Source organism: Sinocyclocheilus anshuiensis, unplaced genomic scaffold, assembly GCF_001515605.1.
Source record: "Sinocyclocheilus anshuiensis isolate Anshui unplaced genomic scaffold, SAMN03320099.WGS_v1.1 scaffold385, whole genome shotgun sequence".
Lineage (NCBI taxonomy): Eukaryota > Metazoa > Chordata > Actinopteri > Cypriniformes > Cyprinidae > Sinocyclocheilus > Sinocyclocheilus anshuiensis.
The window spans coordinates 1,845,018-1,855,859 of NW_015539876.1; the positions used below are offsets into that span (position 1 = coordinate 1,845,018).

Genomic DNA, 10,842 nt, shown 5'->3' on the forward strand with positions numbered 1-10,842 from the left:
TTTTTTTTCATAATGTGAACAACATTTTAATAATCTAAAGAACCTTTTTCCACTATAAAGAACCTTTTGCACAAAGGAATTGCTGAAGGTTCTTCATGGAGCCTTCGAATCCAATAAATAAAACTGTATTTGTAAGAGTGTAGTTAAGTGGCCTCCTAGCCTGGCCAAGCTGGTCTGTTTTGATGTTTTTTTGCAGAATTTTAAGCCCTTTTAAGATATTCTGTCTTAGAAATCAGCTTGGCCAGGTTTAGGAGACCAGTTTAAACCAGCTAAGACCAGCAAACCAACTCAGACTGGTATGAGCTGACCAACATTTACATTTAATCATTCAGCAGATGTTTTCATCCAAAGCGACTTGACAAATGAGGAACATCACAAGCAATTTATTATGCATGAGTCAACATATTGTCTGTAAGCTTTGCTGGAGAACTTTGATGGTTAAATATTTTAGGCTCTCAAGGTTAAATATTTCCCTTGTCTATTCCAGAACATGGAAAGCAAAACTAATTTAAGGTTGGCAAAAGCAACTGCATTAATTTTTAAAATGGACAAGCCAAAGAGCCGGGAATTCAAAAATAGCAAGAGTGAGGGTAGAAGATCAGATGGCATAGCACATTGAAAGTGGGTAGAGGATTCTCAGCGGGAAACCTGACATCTCACTGAGCTCCATCCGACAGTAACACCACAGGGACCTTCACATGTTCTACTGAGCATTAGGGTGTGGTGCACTTTTCGTGAGATGAGTTATCTGTGAGGGAACCCTCAAAGTCAGTTTTCACATTATTTGTATATATTTTTCATTGATTACCACAAAATATTTTTAATAACACCAATTATTATTTTTAGAATTAAGATATGTATGGTTATTTACAGATTATTTTTATTTTATTTTATTTGTTTATTTATTTATTTTCGTTTAACATTGTGATTATGCTGTCCTGCTATGAACTGTATTTCCAGCAGTGTATATTAACTAAACAAACAAAAATTCAGCATTTGGGAGTTTCATTTCAGGCCATTAGCATCCTATTTAAATCTGAGACAGGACCCACAACCATGAAATTACTCCGAGCACAGAAACTCAGATCCCAACATCAAAGACAAATTGAGAATATTAAATTGGCAAACCCTCACAAAAAGGGAAGGAGAAAGTTAGCCATGTTTTTATTTCACTCGGCATCTCTTGAAGATGTTATAAGGATGAGACATCATCAGAGTATCTTTTAGTTAGCAAACTCCCTGTAGCTCCATTTGTGCTGCATGGCTGCATAGAACATGAACTGGCTTCTCCCTGCCTAGATAGATTTGTCAGTGCATTTTATAAATAGCATGGCACGTGTTCTCATCCAGTGCAAGGAAATGAAGAATAAGCCTCAAGCATCCAGTGCATCACTAAAATATTCCCATCTTGAGAGAATTCGGATTGTTTAGACACACTGCAATTAGAATATGTTTCATAATTTCTGCGAGGCCTCACTAGAAATGGCATGATGCGCTTAAAATGCATTTGCTCTATTTTAGTGCATCCTATTAGCAACATGCAGCTTCTAAATAACATAAAATACTCGTTTAACCTCAGATTTAAAACAATTTTAATTTATTTTTGGAAAATTGACCCCTTCTTAACTATTCTGAGAGCTTTAGTCATATTATCAAACCACCTTTTATGACAAGAACTTCAATACCAAAGCTGACTTTAATAAGCAAGTGTGCAGATTAAATTGGAATATACCTTCTCTTTAAAATCCATGGTAGACATACCTCCCTAGGCTTTTCTGATTCCAATCAAAGGAATAACACAGTTCTGTTATTTATACATTGCTCGTGCATTACTCATGCCTGTTAGTGTCTGTGGAGCAATTTATGATCCTTCAGAAAAAGAAGAAATGGTCAATTTCATGCAGTGTTCCCAGTTAAAAATAACTAAATGTGAAAGCAATAGGTTGAATCAGCCTAGTATAGGTTGAAATGGTAAGCGAGTGATGGGGTTTTTTTTGGGGGGGGGGTTCTTTTAGAAGAACTTAAAATGCCTGGAACTGCAGGTGCAATAACAAGCAAAATAACGTGATAGTGATTAACAATTCTTCTTTTAGAAGAACTTAAAATGCCTGGAACTGCAGGTGCAATAACAAGCAAAATAACGTGATAGTGATTAACAAAATATGCTCACTGAGGAGTGGTATATATACATGTGTAAATCTTTTTCATTTTCACAGGCAAATCAGCTCTTCACTTGTTCCAACAGTACAACTGACTGGACGAAACGGCATTGCAAGGACATTCAGTGAGTATCAATGTATCTTGTCATTTATGTATATCTCTTTCTCTCACTGTCTGTCGCTCTCTGTCTCTCGGTCCTGATTGATTCTTCTGTGATGCAAATATACAAGCAGAATCCATGATAATGCCTTATTTGAGGGCCAGGTGCGCTGCTGCATTTCAATGATTCACATTTTGAAGGAATATTCATGTTTACAATATGGTGAATCCACATCTCTAGATAATTACTGAACATTGCAATGGTGTGTATAATGCAGGCTCATGGTAACATCTGTGAGCATCACTACAATCTAATCAAACAGGCTATTATGCACACCTGAGCTGTTATTATTATCAGTAATTTGGTACGTTCTAAAAATAACTCATCGCTGGTCTCTTATGAATACTCTAATGTCATTGACAGCTGCTGATCTCTTGTTGTTTAAGATTGCTTTTGTCTTTGTTTTTCTTTCCTTTTTGTCAGGGCCATGAAAACTAGACTAGGGTGCCTGTCTAACAAATCAGACTCATGCAGCGATTTTTCAGAATTCCTGCCTCCTGCTCAGGAGAGATCCACAAGATACTTGAAGTGAGTAATTTGTTGTTTTTTTAAAAAGAAAGGAAAAGCGTTCATTGGCTGTCTTATAACTGTAGCTGATCATGTTTGGCTGTCTCAGGTTATCCACGGATGAAGTGACCAGATGGGCAGATTCATTTGATGCTCTGCTGTCCAATAAATGTAAGTCACTTTACACATGATTATGTGTTTGTGTCTGAATTATTGAGCACATTTGGGTGTACTTTTTATAAATACACTTAATAGACTGGTATAAGCTCAAAATAGTGACATACTGACAAACATAACATTTCAACACTATTCAAATTCATGATAAAGAGACAGATACAAGTTTTAAGCTATTATATTTAAAAGTATTAAAATATAATGATTTAAAATGTACTTTAAAGTAAAACTTTTAATTTGATATTATTACAAAGTGCACTTTTTAAAAGCGTACTTATTAAGTGTGTTAAGAAACTCTTATGAAAGTGTACTCTCTTTGAGTACACTTAAGTGGTCTTTTATTTTATTAATGTTATACTATATGCAAGTACAGTTAAATATACTTTTAAGACTTCAATTACATGACAAGTCCACATTCAACACAATTAAGCACAAAGTGTTGCCAGGGTGTTGCTATGTGACCGCAACCATTATGTATTCTTTGAGTATACTTCAGTGGTCTTTAATTAAAATTTTTCCCCTTAAATTCACCCTAAGGTAAAGATTAAACGTTTTCCCTAATTCGGAAATCACATATTTACATTGATGCTTATTCTAATCTAAATAGGAACATATATAGATTTTAACGCTGTTCACCAACCACACTCCAGTACATTCTTACAGCAGATGTTTGTACTGAAATATTATGAAATGCATTATAATGCTACATGTTGTCCCAGTACTAATAGACTAGCTTAAAACTTTTGTTCTTGGCAAGTCGGTCATTTGCATTTCTACAGAGATGTACTGTAGTTCTGCCATGATATGGTTCACCAGCAACTTATGTAAGAAGCTTTCCATATTAATGTGAAGGACGCCATTTCCCTGTGTCACGCGTTTGGCTGTGACTTCTCTTGTCGATTGCTCACAAAAGGACAGGCCTTATTTCCTCAGGCTTAATTCCAGCTTAAATTAAAACGCTGTGTGTGTGTGTGTGTGTGTGTGTGTGTGTGTGTTTTCCTGAATCTCACAACACTGACACTCCAGACGTGCCACAAATAGCCTCTCTTGGTGCTGTTAACAGGACATTTGTTCATGCTAAAGACTTCTGAAATCTGTCAATAGTAGTTCTAGACAGCAAACCATTCAGATGTCATTTATTAGCAGAGCTTGGTAAAGCTGAGAGAAACCCCTAACGCTAGAACTCATCCCACCTGGTTATACTATGAGCATGACAAATACCACAAATTATGTGACTTGTTGAGAAGAATTGTTAAGCAAGTGATCATATTTATTTTCACCTGATGGATGATAAAACACTGAAGCAACACACTTACAACTACTCAGTACACCTTAGCAAGTGTGCTTAATTGTATTAAATGTGCACTTGTAGAGTACTTCAAGTCTTAAGAGTGTATTTAAAAAAAATGTACTTGCAGATAATATTAATGACATTAAAGGCCACTTAAGTGTACTCAGAGAGAGTACACTTTCATGACTGTTTCTTAAAAGTCTTTTAAAAGTATGCTACTTCTTTTTCACAAGAGAACCAAAAGCACTCTATTTGTAGCATATGACATTGAATGCAGCACAACCTATCAGACACATCTTATCACATAATATAACTAACAAAGCACAAAAACTCTTTGTCCCACTGAATCACAAAATTCTGTTGATATAATGATGATGATATAATGATAATAATGGATGTTATGTCTTTCACTGACTGTTATGGCTTTGTCTTTCACTGACTGTCAATTAATGTCAGTTAAAAAGATTTTTTGTATGCTGGGTAAAATCTCCCCTTCAGGTAGCACGATCTGTAAAAAGCATTTCAGATATTCATATATCATGTGACGTCACACAGTGGTGCAGCCGTCATTTGTAGGATTGCAACATGCGGTCTATGTGCTGTGTTGTTGGCTGTGATAACAGCAAATCACAATGGATTATTTACCAGGAGATGTGGATGTATGGGATCATTTTGGTTAAATATTTCTAGTAAGCATCAATGCGTATTTACATTTTAGTATTTTACTTAGCAAGCACTCATCAGCTCATAAAGGAATAGTTAAATTAACGTGTGATACTTCAGCGAACACAGCTTTATTGCTTTGCCCGAACACTTTCGGTGTGCTTACGCTAATACATGAACGAGATGTTTTTGATCTTTAATCTAAGTACAGTTATGTGAGCTAGAGTGTTTACGCTGCACTAAACTTTGACGGGCAACACTCCGATCCGCAAACAAACAGATGAGGAAGAAGAGGAGGATGATGACGGTCCAGTGTATGCAAGGTTTGTATTTTAAGTTTCCACATTCTTATTTTTATGAATTCAATTCTAAAAAGGAAAACTTGTTTTCATTTCATATAACATGAAGGATGTTAAAGTGGAGAGGGTTTGTTTGTAGTATTAGTATAGTAATTCCATAGAAGATTGTTGTTTTTAAATATCCTCCGTTAACTAAATACATAAGCTAGTTTCAGTGATTTTTAATAATGAGAATGTACTGCAATCATATTAATATGCATCAGTAGTTCTGAGACTATCTGCAATAGCTCGGTCTTGCTTTTACGTTTGCTAAATGTAAGCAGACTTAAGTAAAGATGCTCACCTCTGCCAAAACATGACTACAACACAAAACACAGAATCACAGTTTATCACTTCTGTTACTTCCTTAGTTGCTTCTTTACTCAGCATGTAACGACACACAGGAATAACTTATTGTTTCTCTTAACATGCCACAAATTGCTTTTAATATTTCTGTGTGTTGTAATATTCAAGAGAAGTGTTATCATCACTGAAGAAATGGCAGATGTTAATCCTCAGACACCTGTGAACACCGTGCAGTGCTTGGAGTCCAAGACAGTGGACATCATCCTTATTATACTTCTCTGACTGGACTAGAGCCAATGAGAAAGTAAGTTCAAGTAAACGTCTGCATTGACCATTATACCATGTAATATTCTGCAACAACTGGGGTAATTTTAACTGAAGAGACTAATTGACCAACAGGAAGCTATTGATCTGCTGAATGTGTATTTTTCAAGCATTTTATTGCAGCATTCACTGTTATTTTTTTGCACAGTGATAGCTAGTGAAAAGTGTTTCTACTAATTTACTTAAAAGTATAGTTAATCCAGAATTCTGTCATCATTTGCATTATTACATCATTCCCCCTCATGTTTTTCAAACCCCTGACTTTTGTTTTTCTGCAGAACTCAAAAGAAGATACTATGAAGAATGCAGGTAATCAAAACCAACATGTTGGTCATCTGTGGACAACATGAGGGAGAGTAAAGGATTTTCATTTTTGGGTGATCTATCTCTAGTTAGGATACACACTTTATATATTAATCATGCGGGGCACAGCTACTTAATGTGCTATCATTGTAAATAGTCCGTCAAAAAACATGTACATTACTACAATATATACAATTTCATTCAGTTTGGTGCATTAAGTTAGACCTTTAGTAATAGATACTTGTATATTATTTGCTCTTTACAGGTGCAGAAATGAAAGCTCCCAAGCAAAGAACCCACCAGATTAAGATGTGGAAAGACGTTTCACAATGACCACAACTCCTGATAAAAGATTTGGAAAATAAGCAACAACCAAGGAACAGTAATCACTGATTCACTCAAAAATGATCCCTAGGTGATGATTTAAATGATTTTGAAAGTACAAAATGTGTTTAATTCCAAAACTTTGCCATTTACCAATGTGTTGTTCAAAACACTTTTTAAGTTTTTAATGTTTTAACCTTTACTTATTAAATTTTACAATCCAATTATAAGTAAATGCATTGGTAATTTTGCAAAATGTGTTAAATATTTTATCTACACTTACTGTATAACTGCTGTTTTTTTACTGTAATTGCATGGTTTTGTAAATAAATTGTTGTGTAAATAAATTTTCCTCATGCAAGCTTGATCAAGCGAGTTAATGGATTTTAAAATTGCATTCATAATAATGAGATGTTTACAGATTTAAGTCATGTTATTTATGCATTATAATCTGTATAATTAAAATGAAAGTAAACGTTTTGGCTTGGTATCAATTTTAAATAAAGTATTAATGAACAGTAGATATCGAAATGAAACTGGGCCACGTTTTACGCGCTGTGCACATTAGCAACGGACTGATTCTGGCTTGGATGCGGCAGTGACGGCATGTTAATGGCTGTCTCCGGCAGGTGAGAATTTAACTGAAACTGGCCCGCGTGTATTTTACTATCTGGATCACCGGTGTATGAAGGATGAGGTAGATGTAAATATCAGCAAACATCTAATTTTTTCAAGTTTTTACTAGACTTCAGTGGAGTCAACAGTTCGCTTGACAGTAAAAAAAGGATTTGTAATCCTAAAGTATCTGTTTTCTTTAAATAACGTTGTTTTTCCATCGGTGGTGAAGTGTGCTATTTTGGTTTAAGATCACAAAAGAGAGGCTACGCAAAGGTTCTAAAGATGGTGGCCACAACAAAAAAAGTTACGTGCCTGAAACCCATGAATAAATGCCTTCCTGTGTCCAATAAAGCCGAATACATGCTTAGCAGAAAATCTGTTTTAAAAGGAAAAGATAAATAAATAAAACAATGGCCACGCTAAAGGAGAACATTTTGTTCCCTTGCCAGCAGGAGAACATTTTGCCTCTGCACTGCCTCTTGATTGTCCTTTCATTGAATTTCCTGAGAAGCACTATTGTCTCATTTACCCACCCTGCTGTTTATATAGACCATAACTGTATCCAAGAGAAGTCTACCTTACACAAAAAGGATACAGGGTAAAAAAAAAAAAAGTGCCTTGCAGCACAAAAGACCATATGATGATCATAAAATGTTTAATAGAACCGAGGCTCATTGGAAAAACATGCCTGTGGCGACATTTCTGCAAAATGCATCATATATATGCTGCATCTTGTACATTTCATGACACTTTCAAAGTGAAATGTGCAGTGAGTGGTGCTAAAAGCTTGTTCAGTTTTATCTGGAACAGATTAATGTGAATCTGTCAATGTTTCATTACATTGGTTGTTGTATCACGCCAGTTCAGAAATAAAATGTCCGGTGAGTGGTGCTAAAAGGCTAATGGTCTATTGTGTTTGAAAATAATGTACCATCTACTCTAAACCCTACCCTAAACCTAACCAATAGTGTTAACCCTAAAACAGCATGCTGCATGTATGACATGTCTTAAGTGTCCTAAATTTGATGTGCATACATTTCTTATATTTTTACATTTCTGAACTGTCTCGTCTTCATTCTCAGGGGTGGGCAATTCCACCCCATGAGGTCCACTGTCCACGGTTTAGCTCCATCCCTAAACAATCATATAATGTCATTTATGTAACAACATATAATTTTTATGTAATCCTGAAGACTTTTGTTAGATTTTGCAGATTTGTTTGATAGGGTTGGAGCTAAACACTGCAGAATGGTAGCCCTCCAGGAGCAGGGTTGGACACCCCTGTTCTACCATAAATTGAGCTGTGTGAAGCCCTGCAAGAAAAAAAAAATCTAGTTAAAAATGCAAAGATGTAGTCAACTAAATGTAATATTATCAGTTTTACATGCAAATATTAACATTTGCACAATTTTTTAACTAAAAATCAATAGAAAGGGGACTGTGTACAGGGGGCCCAAAGGCCAGGAGGGCCTATAAAAACAAAACAAACAACATATGACTTAATTTTCTCAAGACAATGTTCACAATTAATACTAACAGTTGTATTGCTTTTTTTTTTTTTGCTAAAAATGTAAGATTAATATGTGCCTACTTTCTACATTTTCTGAATGTCCAGTCCCATGGGTGTACATGTTGGCTTTAGGTCAAACTGACAAAACAAGCACAGAAAATTTGAACCAAGTTCTGTGACCCCCATACTCCAAACAACCTCAACTATGATTATGATGACAGTATTGGATGAAAAATTCTTCCTCGTGCCTCCTACAAGAGACTAAAGAATATGTATCTTGTGGTACACGTTGCCTGTTTTAGGGTTAATGAACTGACAAATAAATTACGCTCTTCGCTAAGAGGGATCCGCTCCCTTTGATGCAATTTATAATCCCCCATCCACCCCACCCCTCTGAGAGATTTTTTTTATCAAGGGGCTCCCCCTTGTATTTTGTGTGATTTCTGATTACTGTGTATTTTTTTTTTTTTTGCTAAAAATGTAAGATTAATATGTGCCTACTTTCTACATTTTCTGAATGTCCAGTCCCATGGGTGTACATGTTGGCTTTAGGTCAAACTGACAAAACAAGCACAGAAAATTTGAACCAAGTCATGTGACCCCCATACTCCAAACAACCTCAACTATGATTATGATGACAGTATTGGATGAAAAATTCTTCCTCGTGCCTCCTACAAGAGACTAAAGAAGATGTATCCTGTGGTACACGTTGCCTGTTTAAGGGTTAACAAAAGCAAACATGAGATAAAAATGCATTTGCAGAAGCAACCATGGCATTTTAGTTTGCTTCTACCAGTCTTCAAGCTCATTTATTATGAGAGTGCAATGCTGTACCAGGTGAGCTACAAAGCAAGTTTACAATGTCAGAAAAGCCATGCATACGAAGCTGGTTATGTGATGCAAATATCATATCTATTAGTTACACATCATGCACTACTGTAAAATGTTTTGAGGTCATAACATTGTGTGTGCAAGGAACCACACAAAAAGAAGTCAATAATCTGCCCTTCTAATCAGTGTAATAAATTAAAGTTGTTGCTGCCACCAGTGTTAATTTCAGCTGCAACCTGCAGTGATTTATATTTATAGGTACGGTTTTGTAGTTTTGTCACAATGTACCGTAGATAGAGGCACGGTTTTCCTGTGTTTCTGTAATCTCTCATTTGAAACACGTCACAAAAGTGACAAAGGAAGGAAATGTTTTTGATGAATGAAGCAACTAGCTTGGTGCCTTTGGGAAGCATTTCCTGTATCCGGTATGGCTTAGATATGGCATATTAGACTTGACAAAGATATATTGGTTTTAATATAGTAAGATGTTTATCCATAATCTTATTTGTCTTTATTTCATAGATGGTTTGGCAGCCTTCAGAACCTTCCTCAAATCAGAGTTCAGTGATGAAAACATCGAGTTCTGGTTGGCTTGTGAGGACTATAAAAAGAGCAAATCCCCTGCTAAGATGATGTCTAAGGCCAATAAGATCTACAAGGAATTTATTGATGTTCATGCACCCAGAGAGGTATGTCGACTGCTTCTATAAAACCATAGCAACTACACCTGAACATATAGTACTCTTGTGGGTACTGTATGCTCATTACTGCTTGAGAGGAATTTGTTTGAATCACAAGAGCTATACATAATGCTGCTAACTAACATAATTACAGAGTATATTAAAAATAATTCAATCAGTATGTATGTGATGTTTCCAGACAGTACAGCCAATCATAACTTGAAAGATTGTGCTGTCTTTCCCAGCATTTGTTTTTTAATTAAAATCATGGTGAAATAAGTTGGTAGCTAAACATTTTCCAAAAAGTATCATTGTGACACATCACTGACCCTAAACTTTAGAATGGTAGCATGGGTAACACTTTACAATAACAGTACATCAATTATCATGTACTAATACCTGAATTAATAATTACTTGACTATGAACAAAGAACACACCACCATATGCAAACCTTAGCAATAAATAAATCAAGTAAATAAAAATTATTTAACCAGAACACGGTGGGATCTGCATTTGCAATAATCAGTCCCTGTAACATTCAGCGTTATTAAACCACTTTTTGTGCAGTACGAGTCAAGGGGGAAAATTAAAGTGCTAGCAGGATCCTATAGTTAAATGTATAATATGTATTTTATAAAAAGACCATATACAT

General features: G+C 35.5%; 1 protein-coding gene and 1 long non-coding RNA gene across 2 annotated transcripts in view; both read left to right on the plus strand.

Annotated features, from left to right (window-relative positions):
• LOC107685318 (regulator of G-protein signaling 8) overlaps positions 1-10,842 on the plus strand; it is a 17,657-nt gene that overhangs the window by 4,471 nt on the left and 2,344 nt on the right. The window contains exons 2-5 of the mRNA XM_016481873.1: positions 2,217-2,284; positions 2,744-2,848; positions 2,937-2,998; positions 10,032-10,198. Coding sequence (XP_016337359.1) covers positions 2,748-2,848; positions 2,937-2,998; positions 10,032-10,198 — 330 coding nt within the window. The 5' untranslated portion in view covers positions 2,217-2,284; positions 2,744-2,747. The remainder of the gene's footprint in view (positions 1-2,216; positions 2,285-2,743; positions 2,849-2,936; positions 2,999-10,031; positions 10,199-10,842) is intronic.
• Positions 5,713-6,636, plus strand: LOC107685320 (uncharacterized). Its single transcript, XR_001633938.1, has 3 exons — positions 5,713-5,903; positions 6,202-6,232; positions 6,492-6,636. It is a non-coding gene; the product is annotated as an uncharacterized LOC107685320 (long non-coding RNA).